Genomic DNA, 23,124 nt, shown 5'->3' on the forward strand with positions numbered 1-23,124 from the left:
ATGATAGTATTACATAATTAAGTTTACATTATCAGTAGCTTTCTATCAAAAATGTTCCTTCCACAGTTACTATAAGGTCTCGAAATCCAGACAGCAGCACTCCACACACAGTCTTTTTTTTTTTTTCAGCCTTTCAAGTTGAATAATATATGGATGTTGACCAGCATCTGCTCACATTCAATATATGAATAGAGGAAAGTTGAGGAATGGAGGTGGCAGTTCAGTAGAGCAGCATTCATGGAAATACATAGAAGACATAATGCAGAGATGCAGCATGTATTGGGAATGTGACAGGAGTCAGTGATGGGGGGGGGGTCAGCTATTAAGAAAATAACTTTTCTGGATACAATCAAGCAGTCTAAGGAAAGTTTTGGTGTAACACCCCAGATGTAAAAATAATATTCTAAAGTTGGCATATTTTTTGATTTATAAAGTGTTAGAAGTTTGAACAGAAGAGAATCAATGTTTAGAACAAAAACGAATAGTAAGCTTTTTGGAGGCTGAAGAAGATATGAATATGACAGGTTTACGCCAAGAGTGGCGTAAACCTGTGGCCTTCATTCTCAGCTTCCAAGGATGCCCTCTTGTCCTTTCCTCACCCTCCATAAATTGAAAAATTTTGTCAATTGAAATCCTGTATGACTCTTTCATATTTCCCTTCTTTCTCCTGTTTGCTAGTGTCTGCAGTCTACAAATTCTCAGTCTGTCTTCATAATTAGTATTCCACAATCTTGATATCGTTTTTAACACTCTCCACTATATCAGAATCACAATGGAAACTAGGAGACCAGACCTGCACAATAATCCAAGTGAAGCCTTATCAAGGCCTCCTTGTAAAGAGGCAAAATGACATCCTTATCTTTACATGAGAATGTTCGTTTCAGCATTGCAATTATCTTTTGAGTTGAATTTGCAATCTTTGCCACATGACCAGTGAACTTCAACTTCCTATCTATTAACAATCCAAGATCCCTAGCCTCATCAGCTTCTAGCCTAATCCTACTCCACCAATAAAATACAACATTGGATATCTACTCATGCTGAAGTGAATGACTTTACATTTATTGACATTGAACTGATACCCATTTTCCCATGCCCACAATTCCAGCCTATTCAAATCATTCTGCAAGTACTGTATATCAGCAGCATTCCTGATTACCCTACCTATCTTTGCATCATCAGCAAATAGCTGTATGTCGCTTGTACAAATCCTTCCCAATATCATTAATGTACAGATTGAATAACAGTGGACCTAGCACTGATCCTTGTGGTACACCACTAGTTATTTATTTTCTTTTATTTTATTATTTTATTTTTTTTAATCTTTGTACTGGTTATGGGCACTACTACCCTTACATCATGTGCAGACATCTAAGCCAGACTTATTATAGGCCTAAGCCTTTACAAGTGTTTTACCCTATGCCTGTTGTAGTTATCATTGCAGTCATTCTCTGGTGGCAATGCCATGCTACCAGTGTGCCCTATAGGGCCCTCAAGGAAAGAACTTTTATATCCTTCTGCATAAGTCCAAGCTGTTTTAAGTCCTTATAGCTATCTGCACTCCATATGCCATGTAAAGAGATGGTGGCGCTGGTAAACCTCAGAGTTGCCCCTCTCATATCTTACTAACTAGATCTTGGTTATTTTTATAATAGTTTATTATTATGGCTATAGGCCAGTGGGTACCCTGTTCCCACCACCTGGGCATCAACTACCCAAACGTCACTATCTCTTTTAATCACTAAATCTGGCTTATGCAAACCTGCAGAGGTCCTATAATGTGGTTCCACCACAGTCTCCCAACTTTTGTTCTTAAAGCAGTTGTTCAGAATGGAGACCACAGCATCATGCCTCCACACGCAGACCCCATGGGTGCGAAAGCAACGCTGGGCTATATGAGACAACGTCTCACTGTAGTGGCAGCCAGCCCTACAGTTTGAGTCGCCACTACCCCCCATCGAGCTGTGCGGGCTCGAGTAGGTAGGCAGGGCATTGATCCTCGTCCTGATAAGGTCAATATACTCAAACCCAGGGAAGAGTCTGGTGCCATCCCTTACCCAATAATGATTGGGGAGGCACCAGATATGACTATTTTAAAGGAGCACGATCTACAGAACAGTACAACAGAGATGCCCACCTCTTGTGCTCTGAGGGTGCTCACTCAATTAAAGTACCTTGATAATGGGACCAGCCTTTAGCCCGTCTTCTTGTATTAATGGGCTATAGAAAGCCTCTCTGCAGATAGGGGAAGAAGATAGTTCTAACTGGGTGATTCTTGACAGCCACAGGCATGGGATCAGCCATCTAAGTGATGGAACCCCGAGCCCACCATCCTTCACCCTCGCATGGAAATATGCAGTAGGAGTGTTAGGCAGCAGTTGAAGCCATGATCTCAAGGCTGAACGAATAGCCCTGTCCATTCGGGACAGTACCGAGATATATGTCCTACCAAGCACCAACTTGTGGTAAAAGCGAGGTAGGAGATAGTGGGAAAGGAGAAATAGTCTTTACTGGGGCTTGAGAGGAGCTTTCCTCAAAGAAGCGATCCCAGCTTTTAGGATAGAAGGGACAGAAAACCTTCCCTTTGGGGTGAACATGCAACGGCCTCCCATGCAGGGGAAAACTATAGTCTCGACCTTAAGCTTCTTGTCACGACCAGAGAGGACATGAGCTAAAGAGCAGGACTTTTCTACATTAATAGAAAGGCCTCGAATAGAGAAATCAACTGCCCGGTCAAGGAGTTCCTGCAAGCCTATCTTAGTAGAGGCTACGAGAATAAGATTGTCCGCAAAGGCCATAGCATTAAAGGAAGAAGCGCCTAGAGAGTAGCCTACATGGCTAGGAAGAAAGTGAAGAAAAACTCATCTATGATGCAGTTATAGATGAGTTTTCTATAACTGCGTCATAGATACAGTTATAGAAAAACCAAGTATAGGTCCATAACACAGGAAAGAAAGGGTTCTGGACATCCAGAAATAGACAACACTCAAAGGAGAGCAGGAAGGGAGACGCTATCAAAGACCTTTGGAGGTCCAGCGATACCATATATAGAGGCTTAAGGTGGCGTCGGGAATCAGAGAGAAGAGAAGAAAGAAGATATATATTCTTGGCACAGCCATCCGAAGGGACAAAAGCTCTCTGTCTATAATCATGCTGTATATGTTGCTGAAGTCGTTTAACTGATATTTTATGATAGAGTCTAAGTAACACAGGGGAGATGGTAACAGGTCTAAAGTCTGATGCACAGCTTGAAGTTTCTTTCTTCGGAATGAAGATAATTCTTGAAGCACATAGGTATGGTGGTATTGTTTTACTGGAAAAGAGAATGTCCACTAAGTCTTGAAGAATCTTCAACGGCATCTTCCGAAGCCTAGACGCAGGAAAGCCACCAGGTCCGGAGGCAGAGAAATTGGATGGAAAAGCTGCTTTAATCTCCTGGATGGAGACAGGCTGATATATTTGAAGGGCAGGAACCTACCTCAATATCGTAGGTTGGTCATCATAATCGGGGAAGTGTGGAGGTGGAACAGAAAAGACTGTACTCCAAAATTTAACAAAATCATCATATAAGTCTGCTAGAAGTGGAGGGGAAGCACCGTCAAGGACGGTTTTGGCACATTGCCTTCTATTCTTTTTATAGAGGAGATGCATAGGCCCTCTTCCTCTGCTTCCTATTTGACAAAGTCATTGTAGAATGAGATGTAGGCTGATGTTGACAAGGCATGAAGTGTTTGGAGAATTCAGCATGAAGGTAGTCATTCAACTGATCCGTGATATTATTATTATTATTATTATTATTAAACAAGACCTCATGGAGTCAAAGCCTCATCTGGGAGGTCCTTTTATCACATAAACATCTCATCATACCGTGTCTTAAACGTAAAAAAAAAAAAATATCCATTCCCAGAAGGTGAGTCGGGATGAGAGATTTAATGATGTTTTTCTCAGTTTAGTTAGTATGTTTTGAAGACTTCCAGTGGATTTATTTAAGTAACTAATATCATCTCAAGAATGAACCCAGAAAGACTACCAAACATATTATTAAAAGGCAGAATTGAAGGACAGCCTAGCAGAGGAAGACCAAGAAAGAAATGGATTAACAACATTAAAGAAAGCACCCACTTAAACTCCATAATAGAACTTTATAAAAAGATAGCAGGCAGAAGGAATGGGAAAAATTCGTCTTTGAGGAACTCAAAACACCATGAGCAGAAGAGAAGAAGAAGAATATCATCTATTAAAGCAAAGCATCAAGTTTAACAATTCTGATTTTAACATGAGGTTTAAAGGCACATTCCTTCATAATACAGTAAACAACAAATTACACGATAATCACAGTAATCAACTTTAACGAAATGAATACAGATATTTCATACTAAAAATAACAGTACATCATCAGTGCATTGAAACAAGCAAATCAAAGAAGAGGGAATACAAGGTACATACAACAATCAGTTTACAAATTAAAAATGGTTGCTGCGTGCTAGAAATTAATATATTAATAAATACTATTAAAACTATTTTGATGTTTACATAGAATGAAGTTTATATGTTTACATTCATTCAAGTTTGGCCGATGTAAAAGAGCTTTGCAACTTTCTTTGAAAAGGCGTTCATATTTAAAACTGCTTCTATGAAGAAGATGAGCTTCATCCTATCAGATAATGTGTTTAGTGTCAATACTATGTTGTGCCAGACCAGACTTTTTTTGAGGTTTCATGTATTCAATATAATATTGATATTCATTAATTCTTTTTTTCACAGAATGGCCTGTCTGCCAAAGTATGTCAAATTTAATTCACAAGGTATCTGATAAACACCAGCTAATGATAGAGGTGACAGTTTGTCTTTTGTAGATGACAATACGTGAGAAATTTTGTTGATAGAAAATATGTAGAAATAAGATGATACTCCTTCAAAATTTTACGAATAGGTTCAGATACCAGAAATATAAGGGATTGGAAACCTGCGGTCTGTTGAAGAATCCTTAGGTGTTGGAACATAGGAGTCAATTATCTGCTGGATTTGATGAGGGTTGTAACCATTAAATTCCATTATAGTTTTGATAGTGAAAAATACTTGTTGTAACCTTGAAGGAGAGAAGCATACCATGGTTCTATTAATTAAAGACTTGATAAAACCAATTTTTTGAGAGGTGTGATGAGCAGACTTTTGATAACTGTATCTGCCAGTAGAGATAAGTTTTCGATAAACACTGGTTAACAAATTACCGGAGACTATGTGAGTAAGAAGGATGTCCAAGAATGGTAAACGACCAGCATTTTCTTTTTCCATGGTGAATTGAATGTGCGAATGAAGGCTATTGATCCGTTTATACGAAAGTGGTAAGTTCATTTTCAGAAATGAGGCCAAATAGTAAAATAGTAAAAACATCAACAATAAAAGAGTGAAACCAATGAGAGTGTTGGTGATGAATGGAGAAGAATAAGATATCTTCCAGATATAGTGATGAACAAGGGCTGAAATTCTTAGCCAACTGGAAACTGTTCCTTATGGTATGCCCTATTGTCTCAAAGCTGCAGGGAATTCCAATGATTATACCATTTATCCTAAGGATTTTTAATATGGAGGAAGGCATGTCCAGAGGCCTTAAAATAAAAATCCTGGTGCTAAGAGAAAAAAGCCATAATTTTATGGTGTAAATAGGACATGATATCGAGCAATACACAGACCAGTATTTGAGTTATAAGTCAGCAGTCAGGACTGAAGAAGATACAGGAAAATAGTTTGATGTTAAACCAGGTGTGAGACAAGGGCACACATTATCACCACTGTTACTCATCATCTATATGAATCACATTATAAAGGAAAGTAATATTAAACCCTGATATCAAAATTAGAGATGTTAATCTCATCCCTTTAATTTATGCACACTTCTAAATAAATCTGGTACAAGCCTGCAGGATTCTCTGACTAAATTGAATAAGTGCTGTGATAAATTTGGTATGAAATTAAGCAGTATAAAGACAATGAAAATAGGCATCCTGAAATTAGATTTGCTAATTATTCTTTCCTGATATCCACATTTTTAATACAATACTGCCATTATTGCCAACTGTTCACTCCAAAATCTTTCTCAGAACTCGGATATCTGTGGTGCCCAGTTTCTGACCAGGTGTTTTATCTATAATCCCAGCTCTCAGATCCATAACTTAAAATTGGTTTAGACAGCATCTTGTATAAGCTAGTGCAGTGTTCTAATTTCTGTCTTATTCCATATACATTTATGCAGTTGACTTCCTACCATGCCAGCAATGCTAATACTGATGTCTATTTTCATATTTAATTTGCCATCTTCACTAAAAGGTGTGCCTAAATTACTGAAACGTTTTACTGGTTTTATAGGTTCTCCATTCAGAATGTAGATAATGTTTTCAATGTTTCTGTCTATTCTCATTGTCTTTTCTATTGCTTAATTTCATGTCATATTTATTGTATAAATTAAAGATGTCAAAAAATTATATTCTTGGTTTCATCCTATATCCAAGTGTAAGCAAACACAGTTTGCACATGAAGTATCTTCACGACTGGGCAACTCATATAGAGAGTTGACTAGTCGTGAAGATTATGGGATACTAAGGCAAGTGACTTCACATCACTTGCCTTAGTATCCCATAATGCAAAGCACATATCCTTACAGACATGTATAATAATAATAATAATTATTTAAGTTAAGGGATATTAACTTAAATTAAATAATTATATAAGAAACTCAAAGAGTTTCGTACCAAATATAGAAACTATATAAAGTTCGGTGATTCCAAGCATAAGCAAATATCTGGATAGTGCAACACCTGACCCATTTGGTAGTGCAAACTGAGGCAACTCATAGTAAGGGTGGAGGATGCTCCGATCACTATTCTTGGTATTTAATAATGTGTGATTTAATAATATTTATATTTTAAAGTTTAATTTGTATGATTTTACCTTAAAAATGAATAAAATTCACTAAAACATAACTTGAAACACTTTTAATGGGGAGAAAATACCAAGGAGCACAAGTCTACCTGTTCTTGAAATTCAAGATTTGAAACTGTACTTCTTATTTGATTTGGCAGCTTCTAAAAGCTGTCTGTTTTGTTTCACTCTCACAAAATAGTCCTTGCAAGTATCTGTAACATTTTTTGAAATGATGATTTCACTTTTTATGAGGTCTGCTGAGCACTTGTTTCTTGAGTCTGTCCATTTTAAGTTCATAAGAGAGAACACCCTTTCTACAAAGGCATTACTACCAGGAATACTTAAAACAAACCACATGAGTTTATAGAGATTGGGAATGTTTTCTTTACCAATATTCTGAATAATCTCCTTTCATTTCATACCTAAGGTCACGCCTGCTGTGTAGTCCACTTTAGTGGTATTTATTTTGTCACAACTCAAGCAGAATTCCTCATATAACTCATCCAGGTAATGTTGGATTCTAGATTAAGTGCCTTCACAGTCTCTTTGAGATACTTGAAAGACAATTCACTTTGGAGGTTTAAGTTCTTCAGCAGACTAAAAAGATTGTTTTCTGTGAAGTCAAATGATTTCTCCAAATGGCTTAAAGCTTTCTCATAGAAGAAAGTCTGACTTGCATTGATTGCTTTCTTAAGGGATCATGGCTTCTAATACCTGTTCAGTGGAATTTCCAAAGAACCTGTCCCCTTTTAAGAAGTTTGTTTCATAAAACACTGACTACTTCAAATGCCTCTGATGCATTAAAATCTTCTTTTTCTAGGAGTTTAATACATTCTTCAAAAATGGTTGAAACATTTGAAAAAAAATAAAAAGTAGAGTTTAGCTTGCTGGATGGCCTTCTTGTCATCAAATATTTTCCTCAGAAAAACAGGACATTCTTCAATGCTTTTAAAGTAGCTCTCAATAGCATTCCAGTTAAGTAAAAGTTTATCAGCTGCAGATCAAAAAGGCGAGTGCATTTTTGATCTGCTGTGAGCAAGCGCAGCACCCATCCTGCGCAAAGCTTTTTCATTTGCAATTCTTCATGCAAAACATATCCTACACGTTCCTTTGAAATGCATATAGTCTCAGCAATTTCATGCACTTTGACTCAACAGTCATCCAATACCATATCGTGCACTTGATCAACAATTTCTGGTGTTGTTACACTTTTTGTAAGTCCTTCACGTGGATCATCTTCAAGGCTGGTACTGCCACATTTAAACTCAGCAGCCCATTTCTTAATTGTCGAAAACAAAGGAGAAGAGTACCCATAAACTTTTATGAACTTCGAATGAATTTCTGTTGGCGTTAAAACTTCTTTTACAAAGAATTTTATAACTGCATGATACTCAATTTTATCCATTTCAAGGGATACAGACAACACTTTTGCTTTAGTTTGCTATGTAAAACAAACTACTTGATAGAATGACTTGCAATTTCACATGGATGCTTTAGACAGATGTATCAACTTAGAAAAAAAAATCTTGCCGATAATGTTGCCAACTATGGTCGAGGCGGAGAACTTTTCAGACCACCCTTGTATTAGGCAATGCATTCCATGGCTCAACCATCCTCCATGAAAGAAATCGCTCCTTATCCTCATGTTTGCAACTTCCACAGATGGCCCTTGTCCTAGCTCCTTTCCCCTGTTCCACCAAACAAAAGAACTCTCTAGTGTCAACCCTATAACTACCTCTCAACAGTTTAAAAGTCTCAATCATATCACCTCTATCTACGAAACTCTGCAGTCCACATTCCCTCAGCATATCCTCATAACTAATATTGTACAGTGCTGATATCATCTTTGTTATCCACCTAACATGGTTAATTTATCTCCTTTAAATCCTGGGGACCAAATTTGAGCATAATAGTCTAGGTGTGGTATGATCAGGTCTTTATACAATGAAATGACAACACTTTTATCTCTTCGGGTAAGCGACCTTCTCAGTATTGCAGCAATCCTCTGGGTTATCTTCACCACCTTTACAATATGTTCCCTGAATTTCAGGTTTTTATCAATCAATCCCCCCACCATCCCTTGCCTCCCCTACTTCCTCCAGTACAGTTCCTCCATCAGAGTATGCTGCCTCCCATTGAAATATCCCAAATTTAAATACGTGTGTAGAGGCTTAAGTGCTGTGAGGACATCATTGGAGACTTAATGGATTTTTTACAACACTCAAAAAGAATTAAAATAGACTTTAATACTTCCTATATTTCGTCCTAGTCACTAGGACATCTACGGGGATTACAAAAAAATTAATGTGACATATGCACAAATAACAAACAATACTAAGCCCAACCACGTGGGTGACACTAAAGTCCTATCTAGGTAGAGCGCCTTCTAAGGGCAGTAGTAGGTGGCCTGGAATGTAAGGTGGGAACTCTGGTGATGAGTGTTTCCCAAATCTTCGGAAGCTTAATGCAACCATATTTATTGAGATTTGGTTGGTTTTTGAGAGCTGCTGCTACTAAGAAAAGTCTCTCTTTCTTGAATTTGCTGTGGTAGAGCATGGTGGTTTTGGACACCACCCACAGAGTATCATGGAAGAAAACCACCATGCTCCACCACAGCAAATTCAAGAAAGAGAGACTTTTCTTAGAAGCAGCAGCAGCTCTCAAAAACCAACCAAATCTCAATAAATATGGTTGCATTAAGCTTCCGAAGATTTGGGAAACACTCATCACCAGAGTTCCCACCTTACATTCCAGGCCACCTACTACTGCCCTTAGAGGGCACTCTACCTAGATAGGACTTTAGTGTCACCCACGTGGTTGGGCTTAGTATTGTTTGTTATTTGTGCATATGTTACATTAATTTTTTTGTAATCCCCGTAGATGTCCTAGTGACTAGGATGAAATATAGGAAGTATTAAAGTCTATTTTAATTCTTTTTGAGTGTTGTTAAAAATCCATTAAGCCTCCAACATGATACCCAAATTTCAAGACTTTACATTTTGCTGCATTAAACTGACAACTCCATTCATTTTCTCATCTGTCTAGTTTATTTAAATCCTCTTGCAGAGCTACCACATCTGCACTATTACTAATAACCCTTCCCAGCTTCACATCATCTGCAAACAACTGAATATCCACCTGCAATCCACTGACAATGTCATTGATATAAAGGTTAAACAATACAGGTCCCAGTAGTACTGAGCCGTGTGGGATCCCCACTTGTAACTGGCAGAATATGCCTTTCTGTCATCAACCACTCTTGTCACTATTATAAAAGGCAATCATATTACTAAAACAAGAATGTTCTTTGACAAATCCATTCTGACACTCACAGATGATTACCCTCATCTGCCATATGCTGTAAAATAATGATTAATCATGACTGTTCCTTATTATTAAGTAAAATATTTTTCATAAACAAAAGAATCAAAAGCTTAAAAAAGGTTTCTAATTAATTAATACTAACGTTTTGTGTCAACACAGTGCTATGTCCTTGACCAGCACCAAGTGCAATAGCTGGCTTTTCTAAAAAGAATTCGATCATTTTGGGCTCGCACAGATCTTCAGGTTTTCCATGTCCTAACTGCCCATGCACTCCCCAACCCCAACTATATACTCTGAAAAAGAAGAAGAATTAAAAGTAAATTACATACAAAAATTAAATAAGAATTAACCTAATTAATATAATTTAATTCATTACTGCTTTTAAATGGCTACTGGATGTTCAAATTTTATAACATGAATAGTTAATAAAAGAAATGGACACATAGAAAATAATATAATCTTTGGAGGTTTTCTTTGGAGGCATTATACATAAATTACAATTATCAATTTATCCCCCCCCCCACGTCCAAAAAAAACATTACCTTATAACTTAATAAGTTACTATAATAAGTTAAATGATACATTTAATGTTCAAATAATATAATCAAATAAATATTAAAAATACAAATAAAAATTAAAAATACAAATAAAAATTAAAAATAATAAATAATATAATCTTTGGAGGTTTTCTTTGGAGGCATTATACATAAATTACAATTATCAATTTATCCCTCCCCACCTCCAAAAAAAACATTACCTTATAACTTAATAAGTTACTATAATAAGTTAAATGATACAACTGATTTTACTATAATAAACTCCTAAGGAGCACAGGAATGTTTTATTATTATGAATAGTTGTTAAAGTGAATTTTTTTTAGCATAGCATTATGTATACAAAGGACTTTCAGGACTTCTCAGTAGTTTATGATAGTGATGAGTTTGTTTAGTAATTATTATTATTATTATTATTATTATTATTATTATTATTATTATTATTAAACAAGACCTCATGGAGTCAATGACTCATCTAGGAGGTCCTTTTATCTCACACACATTTCATCATACCGTGTTTTAAACACATTCAAACTCCTTGCAGACACCACACTCTCAGGCAAGGCATTCCAATCACTCACAACTCTGCACGAAAAAAACCTGCCTCTCACTCCCCTACTCCCACCCTCTTTATACAGTTTCCAGGGATGACCTCTGGTTCTCCCCTGATCTCCCACTATTCTCTGTAGAACTTCTCCACCTTTGATCCTATAACAACCCCTTACCAACTTGTAGGACTCTATCATATCTCCCCTCTTCCTTCTCTCCACTAGACTCTGCAAATTACATCTTTTCAATCTTTCTTCATACTCGACATTCCAGAGGTCAGAAACTACCTTAGTCAGCCGCATTTGGACCCTTTCCAACATCTCTTCATCCTTCTGAAAACCAGGTGACCAAATCTGGGCACAATAGTCCATGTGTGGCCTAATCAAAGCCTTATACAATGGAACAAGAATCTCCCTACTTCTACACGTCAGTGTCCTCCGCATCATTCCCAGAAGTCTTTGTGTTGTCTTCACAATTTTGGCAATGTGTCCCCTACATTTTAGATCCTTATCCACTATCACCCCCAGATCTCTTATTTCCTCAACTTCCAACAATATATTCTCACCAAGCATAAATTCTGCATCCCATCTTTGTTTTCCAAATTTTAAAACCTTACATTTTGCAACATTGAACTCACATCCCCATTTCCGTGCCGATTCACTCAATTTATTCAAGTCTTCTTGCAAGACCACAACATCTTCACTACACTTTATGGTTCGTCCCAACTTTGCATCATATGCAAACAACTGAATATCTCCATCCAAATCTTTGCCAATATCATTAATATACAAGTTAAATAGTAATGGCTCTAAAACAGACCCCTGAGGCACTCCACTAGTGACTTTCCTTTTCCTGGATATTGCATCCCCATAACACAACTTATTGATACCTATCAGATAGCCAGTCTCCAATCCAATGCAATAATCTAATATCCAACCCCATCTGCTCTAGTTTGACTGTCAACTTATCATGAGGTACTCTATCAAAAGCCTTTGTGAGATCCAAGTATATTACTGTGTATCCTTCTCCTCTGTCCAAGGAAGCAGTCACTTGTAATAAGTAAGTAGATTACTAAAACACAACCTCCCTTTAGCAAATCCATGCTGTCCATCAAAGATTATACCATTGTTGTCAACCCAACTCTGGATCCTAGTTCTCACAGGCTTCTCCAACAATTTAACCACAACACCTGACACACAGATAGGCCTATAGTTCGATAGGTATCCAAGTGCAAGACTTTTATTAAAAAAATATGTCAAGGCAGGTGTCAACTCTCTGGCACATTCCTTCAGAATACATGGTGATATATTATCAAGTCCCACAGCCTTCTTTACATCTAGTTTACTCAACTCCCCAAACACCTCTTGCTCACTTACAGTCAGTCTCTCCTTCCCATCATCAACTGCCCTTAATCTCTCCATGAAGTCACATTCACAAGATTGAAAGATCTTTATGAACTGCTCATTAAGTATCTCCACCACACATTCTGCAACAGCTGTCTTTATACCATTTCCTCCAATCAATGTCATCCTTCCATAATCATTCTTTCTTTTCCTGGCTACATATCGAAAGAACTCCCTAGGATTCTTTTTGGCTTCATTAGCTAACTGCTGTTCATACCTCTTTTTAGCTACTCTCACCAACCAAGTCACCCTCCTTGCCTGGTCTTTGTAGACCTCATGAAATTGGTTACTTCCACTTCTCTTATGCTGTCTCCACAATGCCCTTTTTCTCTGTATTGCATGCTTAATCTCTTTATTCATCCATCTCACACCTACCTTATTTAACCTTCTCACCCATGGTATACATTTAGACATTGCATTTACTAAGTAGTTTTTGAAAATTCCCCAAGCTGCATTGATCTCTTTTCCAGCTAACTCCTCATTCCATGCTACACCTGCAAGCTGTCTCCTGAGCTCTTCATAATCACCCCCCCCCCCCTTGTAGTTCCACATATACCCTTTTTTCACAGGGGTGTCCTTGCGCTGCTGGCAACCACCCAGGTAATCACCTCATGGTCACTTTCACCAACTGGTGGATGATTTGACACCTCATTGATAATTACATCCTCCGATGAGATGACCAAATCCAAGACCCTTAATCCTCGTGTGCTCTCTGTTACATACTGTCTGAGGTAGTTATCCCTCAAAAACTCAAGAAACTCATTTTCTTTACTTCCAGTTGCTATCTTTTCATTCCAGTCTATATTGCCATAATTAAAATCACCCATAATGATCACCCTTTTCTTATTTGCTTGGCTTATTTGACTATACATTTCACTATCACCACCATCCACATTACCAGGTCTATAACAACATCCCACCAAGTATTTGATTCTATTCACCTCTATCTCACACCATACTGCCTCAAAACCACTGGCCCTATTTCCCTCTTGCATCTCTACCTTGTATGGACATAACTCTTTCTCTATCATCAACAGCACTCCCCCTCCCTTTTTACCCCTTCTATCCTCACGAAACACATCATACCTTTCCATCTCTATTCCTGTCAGGATGTCGTCCTCATCTAACCATGTCTCACTTATTCCGACAATCTCTGGGTGCACAGACACAATTAATGCAACCATTTCATCCGCCTTGTTTCTTATACTTCTAGCACTGGTATACAAACACAACAACTCATTTCTGGATCTACAGCTAGTTCCACTGATACCACTCACTCGATGTGATCTCTCCATGCTGGACTGGGGCCATTTCCCTTTCTGCTTCTTCATTTTAGAACCCTTTGCAATTCCATCTGTTTTCTCTTGATCCCTGATCATCCCATTACTTTCCTGCCTACACATAACAGACCTCACACTTAACGAAACGACAAATCTAAATTAAAATCATGGAATGACAATGCCGCCACCATTTTTTTTTTTTTTTTCTCTGCAGGTTACTAGGTCTAATAATAACGATTTCATATTTAGTTTAGGCAAGAAAAAAACCCCCACACTAATAATATCGGTAGTGTACAACGTTTACAGCCGCTCTTACTTAAACAATTACGCATATATACTTAATTATTCCTAGTAAAACTTATCTGAATCAGGAGCTCTTCAAATTGCATCCGTAGCGCTTGGCCGACTAGCGCCCTCTCAAGGACATACACGAATTGACAGAATATACACAACAACACCCCTAGCAACGGGTAAAGGAAACATTAAACACATTAATATGAACGTTGCTGAACACGTGTCGGACCACATGATGGTCGAAGCTAAAATACCTTTGGTAGGAGGCATGGAAACAGGACCAGGGTACTGGGAACTGAACACCAGCCTCCTCCAGGATTTGGATACAAAAACAAAGTGTGAACAATAATATAATATGTCTGCTATAGTGAGTCAACTGCAATAACTTTCTTCTTCTTCTTTCACAGGAATGTTTTATTATTGTGAACAGTTGCTAAAATGAATTTTTTTTGGCATAGCATTATGTATACAAAGGACTTTCAGGACTTCTCAGTAGTTTATGACAGGGATGAGTTTGTTTAGTAATTTCTGCTATAGTGAGTCAACTGCAATAACTTTCTTCTTCTTCTTTCTCATCTGTCACATGACAGGTTGAGTTCCCTGTGAACAAATCTTTGCCATCTGGTTCTATCTTTAGCCATTGCTATCATGTCTCTCTCTCTCTCTGAAGTTCCATAATTGTGACATTTCCTTCAAACACTGAAGCCTAGTTCTTTTTGGTCTGCCTCTTGATCGTCCAGTGATTCCATTCAAGACTATATTTGATAATCTCTGAAAGGGCATTCTCTGAACATTTCATCTTAATTGTTGCTTAAGAATTATATCTATGATTGTTTGAGTTAAGGGATATCACATCCGCTAGTGTCTTTGGTAAATGTGGCGGTCGAGTTTAGCTAGTCTAGAAAACGTGTTTTTAAAGTTAAATATAGTGTGGCTTTTTGTCACAAATTGTGCTGCAATTGTGTATCGGTTAGAAACAAGTGTCCTTCAGTGGTATTATTGTTTAGAACTGTGTTGTATATATTGTGTTTTCACTGCCGTTTGTTTCACTATATCAACGTGTAAAGATGGCGTCCAACAAGAAACGTACGTCAGCGGCGCGCAGGACTTCTACTACTACAAGAAAGGCCGGCTCAGCGTTGGATTTTTCGCAATGGATGCGTTGCGGAAACTGCTATATGTATGCACCGAAAAATGTGAAGGATCTGTGGTCGGTCTGGCAAAATGAAAAGAACGAAAATGTCGACGTATGTGAGAAGTGTCGGGATAGGCTGGAGCGTTTAGGAATGGAAGCTGACATCGGGACCGTAGCGGAAGAACTTCGGCGGGAGTTTATGAAAATGAAAAATGACCTTCATCTTCTTCATGAGGAAGTGGAAGTGATCGGTAAGGAGATACTGGAAGTTAAAGCGGAGTTTAATGTGTTAAACAGAGAAATTAGGACTATAGAGATTACTTTAGCTGAAGTAACTAGAACAGGATTACATATGGGTGAGTCTTTGGTGAATGATTCAGTAATAAATAGTATGGGAGTGATTGTGAGTCAATATAATAAAACCACAAGTGGCCTAGAAGAAATGAGATGTAGTGAGAGTGGGGGGGTAAGTAATAGAGAGTTGAGTAATGAAGCTGGGAGAGTCATGCTGAATAGTGTAGAGAATGAGTCCATGAGTGTGGACTTGAATGAAGTTAAGAGTAGTAAAATATATGGTGATTCTATGATTAAGGGTATGGAGAGTGGTATGCATGAGGAGTGCTTGGCTGATGGGACAATAGAAAGAGTGGCTTTAGCAATAAAGAGAGGGCATGAAGCAGACAAGATGATAGTTATGGTGGGTACGAATGACCTGAGAGGTAGTATAAATCGGGTAGGAAAAGATTTAAGAACATTATTAGATATTGTGAAGAGGAAAAGTGTCAATGGGAGAATAGTGTGTGTGCTGCCTCGTTTTGACAATTACGAGTTAAGTAGACGAGCAATGATAATGAATGATATGATTGCAAGAATGTGCAGAAAAAGAGGTCTGGAGTTTGTTGATGTTTGGAGTGTGTTTGAAGGAAAAAGGCAGTTGTATGCTAGAGATGGACTGCATCTTAACATGGAAGGACATAAGCGATTGAAGAAGTTATTGTTTTCTGAACAGGTTGAAGTTATTGGGCAGGGAAACTAATATTGAAAAGGTTGAGTGTAAGAGAGAGAAACTTTAGCACTGATTGTGTATTTATTGATCCTTATAGGATGAATAAATTGCAGAAGAGAGGGGATAAAAATCGGCATAGGACTACGGTAGTTAATGACTTATATATCAGTTCTAAAGCCGGTACAAGATCTAGAGGGAATCTGCAATTTTTGTATACCAATGCTAGAAGCATTCGAAATAAGAGAGAAGAATTTTTGGCATTAGTCAGTGAAATCTCACCAAAAGTTGTAGGCATTAGTGAAACTTGGCTGTCAGCAGAAGATGTGGTCACTGGAATTGAATGTGATGGGTACACTATTTTCAGGGAGGATAGAGAAGATAGAACAGGGGGAGGAGTACTGTTGATGATAGCTGATGTGTTGCAGCCAAAGAAAGTAGTATATCATGATGATAGACATGTGAATAAGAGTTCATTTGAGGCAGTCTGGTGCGAAATAGCGACCAACGCAACCAAATATACAGTTGGATGCTGCTATAGGCCAGGGAGTACGGGGGGAGATATTGAATTCATGCATCAGCAACTTAGTGCAATGAGTGAAGGCTTGGTGATTATTATGGGGGATTTTAATTACGGTGATATCAATTGGAAGGAGGAAATATCACGTAGCAAAAAGGAAATGGAATTCATACATCTTCTACGAGATAATTACTTGAAACAGCACGTAACTGAAGGGACACGTGGTGTGAGAGTGTTGGACCTGGTTATTGGTTCAGAGGTTATATGCATAAGTAAGGTGTCCTCGTTACCTCCAGTTGGTGAAAGCGATCATGTGGTATTGACTTGGGAGGTTGCAAAATCTGTGGATTTTTCTATTAAGAAGGGGTATGTACGGAACTACAGGTTAGGCAATTATAACAAGCTTCGGAGTGAGCTTGCAGCCATCCCATGGCAGAACATATTGCAAGGGAAAGATGTTAGCAGTGCTTGGGATAAAATCAGCGGGTATCTGAGGAAAGCAATATCAGATTGTGTCCCCATGGTTAGGAGGTCAAACAAGGCAGGCATTAGATGGATGAGCAGTACTATCAAGCTTGAACTGCAAAAAAAGAAAATGTTATGGAGAATTTACAAGGAGAAAGGCGATCAGGACACCCATGAGCAGTACAAGGCTCAAGCTAGGAAAGTTACCAGCATAGTAAGAAAAGCTAAATCAGATTATGAGAAGACCTTAGCCAAAGAGATCAAGGGTAATCCCAAAGAGTTCTTCCGCTATGTGGCAAGTAAGAGGAAGAATGACTTCGGAAGGATAACCTTAGTGGGTGCTGATGGTATTGAGGTGACAAAATCAGATGTAATAGTCGAGTTACTGAGTGATCACTTTTCAAAAGTCTATCACCCAAGTGAGGATATCTCTATACCTACAGCAATACCTAATGTGAGAATTGAAGCTAAAGAATCAGAGGTATTAAATATATTGCAAAACTTAAATGCAAACACTGCGGTAGGCTTAGATGGAATATCAGCTCGGGTGTTGCGTGAATGTGCAAATGAATTGTCAAACCCTCTCACCTGGATATTTAACTTAAGTTTGAACTCTGGTATGGTCCCTAGGGAGTGGAAGTTAGGCAAAGTGGTTCCTTTGCATAAGGGTGGCTCTAAAACTGCGGTATTGAATTACAGACCAATCACCATCTCAGGAGTAGTGGTAAAAGTATTGGAAAAGTTGGTTAAAGACAAAATTCAAGAATGGGTGGATCAGGATATGATACTCTATAGAGGCCAACATGGTTTTGTTAAAGGTAGATCCTGCCTTAGCAATCTATTAACTATTCATAATAGAATAACATCTGAGTTGGACAAAGGAACTGGCTACACAGTGGTACTTCTGGATTTTGCTAAGGCTTTTGACAGGATACCCCATAGAACACTGTTACGCAAATTGGAGCAGATGGGAATGGATATTAAATTGGTGATATGGATAGGAGAATGGCTCAGGGAGAGATACCATAAGGTGGTGTATGGAGGAGCCGAGTCCAGAATGAGGCAGGTGACCAGTGGTGTGCCTCAGGGCTCTGTGCTTGGGCCAATGTTGTTTAATTTGTATATAAATGATATAGGAAACGGCTTAAAGGGAGATATTCAGTTGTTTGCTGATGATGCAAAGTTGTGTAGTGCAATAAAAAATCAAGCTGATGTTGAAAGTTTGCAGGAGGATTTAAATAAGCTGGTAAAATGGGCAAAAGAAAATGGATGTCAGTTCAATGTGGAAAAGTGTAAAGTCATGCATTTTGGGATTAAAAGATTACCAGCTGTGTACTACATCGATGGAAAGGTACTCCAAGAGATTGATGAGGCTAGGGACTTAGGGGTATTGGTAGATAGGGAGATGAAGTTCAGAGGACACATTGCTAAGGTGTCCAAGATTGCACATAGGATTACTTGGTTGCTGAGGAACACACTGACATCCAGAGATAAAGAGGTTATTATTCCCCTTTATAAAGCATTGATACTTCCACATTTGGATTACTGTGCTCAGGTCTGGTCACCTGGATTCCTTGGAGATGAGGAGGCTGTGGAGAGGGTTCAGAGAAGAGTGACCAAGTTGGTGAGTGATATAAAAAATGCTCCCTACATTGATAGATTGAGAGCTTGTGGATTGCAGAGATTGGTTGATAGGCGAAGAAGAGGGGATATGATAGAAACATTCAAATTACTAAAAGGTTTTTATAGGATTGATGCAGGGGAAATGTTTCAGCTGTGTGAAAGCGATGGAAGAACAAGAGGTCATCTCTGGAAATTAAAGAAGAGTGTGGTTAACAAAGGTGTCAGAACAAGGTTTTTTGCCTGGAGGGTGGTGAATGAGTGGAATTCATTGCCTGACTTAGTTGTGAGCTCTTCGTCTGTAAATGAATTCAAGAAGAGATATGACAGATATTGTTTTGCTAGTTTGGGTCTCCCGCGATGAGTCTACTGACTCCATGGAGATACCCGTAATAATAATAATAATAATAATAAAATAATAATATCGTTTCTCAGCCGAATAAGAAACTCAAAGAGTTTCATGCCAAATATAGTAGAAACTATATAAAGCTCGGCGATTCCAAGCGTAAGCAAATACCTGGATACTGCAGCAACTGACCCTTAAGGTAGTGCAAGCTGAGGCAACTCATGTGAAAGGTGGAGCAAGCTCCAATCACTATTCTTGATATTTACCCATAATGTGAACTTAGCACCTAGTTATTATATCTATGATATAATAACTAGGAGCTAAGTAAATAGATGACTAAAACATGACCTCCCTTTAGCAAATCCATGCTGTCCATCAAAGATAATACCATTGTTGTCAACCCAATTCTGGATCCTAGTTCTCACAAGCTTCTCTAACAACTTAACCATAACATCTAACACACAGATAAGCCTATAGTTTGATGTTTGAGTTCTGTCACCTCCTTTATGAAGTGGCACAATCTTTCCCTCCTTCCACTCCTTAGGAACTTAACAGAGTCCAAGACTCATATTAAAAAAATATGTCAAGTCCAGCATCAACTCCCTGGCACATTCCTTCAGAATACATGGTGATATATTATCAAGTCTCACAGCCTTATTAACATCTAGTTTGCTCAACTCCCCCATACACCTCTTGCTTACTTACAGTCAGTCTCTCTCTCTCCTCCTGATCATCAACTGCTCTCAATCTCTCCATGAAGTCACATTCACAAGATTGAAAGAGCTTTATGAACTGCTCATTAAGTATCTCCACCACACCTTCTGCAACAGCTTTCTTTATACCATTTTCTCCAATCAGTGTCATCCTTCCATAATCATTATTTCTTTTGCTGACTACACATCGAAAGAACTCCGTAGGATTCTTTTTGGTTTCATTAGCTAAGTGCTGTTCATACCTCACTTTAGCTACTCTCACCAACCACAACCACGTCACCTGCCTTGCCTGGTCTTTGTAATCCTCATGGAATTGGTTATTTCCATTTCTCTTATGCTGCCTCCATAATGCCATTTTTCTCTGTATCGCATGCTTATTCTCTTTATTCATCCATTTCATACCTACCTTATTTAACCTTCTCACCCTTGGAATATATTTAGTCATTGCATCTACTAGATGGTTTTTAAAAATCCCACAAGCTGGATTGATCTGTTTTCCAGCTAACTCCTCATTCCATGCTACATCTGCAATCTGTCTCCTGAGCTCTTCATAATCATGGAAAAATCTTCAAGAGTGGAAGTGAAAAATGTACTATAGAAAATTAAAATAAAAAATAAAAGAATGTTTTTCAAACACAGAACCTGTGTAGCTCAGTGGAAGTACTGTGTGCATCCATGGCGATAGGTTGCCCAAAGTAAGAATGTCCTAAATTCGATTGTAATCACTGACTAAAAGAACTCTTTCTAAGCCTATTTTTCAACCAGTTCCCAAATTACTAAATTTCTGCTACAAACAAGTGAGTTTTTCCATCCTGTAAACTTGGATTTTTTTTTGTCACCTTGAACTCAAGAAAATCAAATGTGTAGAACCTACATTATTTCTGACAGTAAACATAGTGTTACTGAAGCATTATTGTTCAATGCTGCATTCTGACATTGAAAATGAATGCATAATAGAAGTGAATAAAAATGTGTTATTTATGCTTGTGTCACTTTTCTCCTTCTTGCACACACACATACACAACGTAAAATTATTACGTCTGCATTTAGTACGTCACACAGTACTTAGTGGTTTTTTAGGAACTACATTTTTTTTCTTAGATATCACTTCTGCATGGTGCACAGTGTATTCCTGCAAATTTTTACAGCATTTGGCACCCTGTATACTGTGGTCCATGGAATTTACTGTCCTTTGATATTTGAACTTTTCGTGGCATAATTTTTTTTGTCTCTTCCCAAAGATAAAAACGAATTTCGCATGCGTGAAAATTAATAATCAATCCTGAAATGACCCCAGATCAGCCTTTGGAATGAATTTATTTACTAATAGTAAATTTGCGTGTTGTATTTTTTAAATCAGTGCAATGGAACAGGACAATTTATGTTCTTTCATTTTTACTGACAATATTGCAGAAATTATCATCATCATCATCAAATTCCTGCCATGTACCCTCAAGGGGTGTACAGGATATGATAGTACTACATCAAAAAAATTACATAATTTTTAATTTACTATCTACAATTTTCCTCCAAATCAGTCTGTTACTTGTCAAGACTCCAACAGTACCAGATCTTATATTTCTATCATCTAAGGCACTTTGTACTGTACCAATCCACCTATATCTTGGTCTTCCTCTGGGTCGTTTTGCTGCCAACCTGGCAGAGAACACTTGTTTTGCTAATCTTTCCTCGCCCATTCCGTTTAAGTGACCATACCACCTGAGATTAGCTCTGCTAAAGCATTCCTGGATGCTGACAATGTCAAGTTCTTTCCTAATATCCTAGTTTTTAATATGATATTGCCATTGATGCCATCTGTTCACGCCTATAATCTTTCTCAGGACTCTCATATCTGCAGTCTCTAGTCTATAGTCAAGTGTTTTACTTCTGACCCAGCTCTCAGATCCATAAGTTAAAACTGGTTTGAACACTGTCTTGTATACAGCTAATTTAGTGTTCCGACTAATTTCTCTCTTATTCCATATGAATTTATTCAATTGACTTCCCACGATACCAGCTTTGCTGATTCTGTTGTCTATTTCTATATTTAGTTTACCATCTTCAGTAAAAATTGTGCCTAAATAGCTGAAATGTTTTACTTGTTCCACAGGTTCTCCATTCACAACATAGTTGACATTTTCAATGATTCTGCCTATTTTCATTGTCTTTGTCTTTTTATTGCTGACCTTCATACCATATATATTATTATTCAATTTAGTCAGAGAATCTTGCAGACTTGTAGCGGATTTATTTAGAATTATAACATCATCCGCATAAAGCAAAGAGCTGACATTAACATCTCCAATTTTGATATTATGTTTAATACCACTTTCCTTCATAATGTGATCCATATAGATAATGAATAACAGAGGGGATAATGTACATCCTTGTCTCACACCAGATTTAAGATTAAACCATCTTCCTGTACTTCCTTCAATTCTAACTGCTGACTTACAACTCAAATAAAGACTAAGTATTGCTTGATATAATGCCCCATCGACACCATATAGCTGTAGCGTATTGAACAGCTTCTCTCTTGGCACCTTGTCATATGCCTTTTCCAAATCGACAAAACTTAAATACAGATCTTTGTTATATTCCCATGCTTTCTCGACTATTTGTCGTAAAGTGAAGATCTGATCCTGACAGCCTCTATTTGGCCTGAATCCAGCTTGTTCTTCACCAAGCTTTTCTTCCACAATTCTTCTCAACCGTTTCTCAAGTATACTTGCATAGATCTTACCAGAAACACTCAGTAGGGAAATACCTCTATAATTCTCACATGCAGTTTTATTTCCATTTTTATATATGGGTACTATGAGAGCTCTACACCAATCATCGGGAATTTGTCCCTCTGTCCAGGCTTTCTGAACTATGCAGTGCAGCCACTGTAAGACTCTTATACCACCATACTTCAGCATTTCTGGTCAAATATCATCTACTCCTGCTGCCTTTCCACATTTCAAGTCTTTGATGCCCTTTTCTACTTCAAGTATG

At 37.9% G+C, this 23,124-nt stretch overlaps 1 protein-coding gene across 2 annotated transcripts in view; it reads right to left on the reverse strand.

Annotated features, from left to right (window-relative positions):
• The window catches only part of LOC150101832 (uncharacterized), a 572,233-nt gene that overhangs the window by 170,717 nt on the left and 378,392 nt on the right, over positions 1-23,124 (reverse strand). For both annotated transcript variants that reach the window (XM_090400015.1, XM_090400014.1), the window contains exon 15: positions 10,388-10,538. In XM_090400015.1, the coding sequence (XP_090256141.1) occupies positions 10,388-10,538 (151 nt within the window). The remainder of the gene's footprint in view (positions 1-10,387; positions 10,539-23,124) is intronic.

The sequence above is a fragment of the Typopeltis vanoorti genome, chromosome 11 (genome assembly GCF_054136105.1).
Source record: "Typopeltis vanoorti isolate ZY-2024b chromosome 11, IOZ_Tvanoo_1.0, whole genome shotgun sequence".
NCBI classification, from domain to species: domain Eukaryota; kingdom Metazoa; phylum Arthropoda; class Arachnida; order Uropygi; family Thelyphonidae; genus Typopeltis; species Typopeltis vanoorti.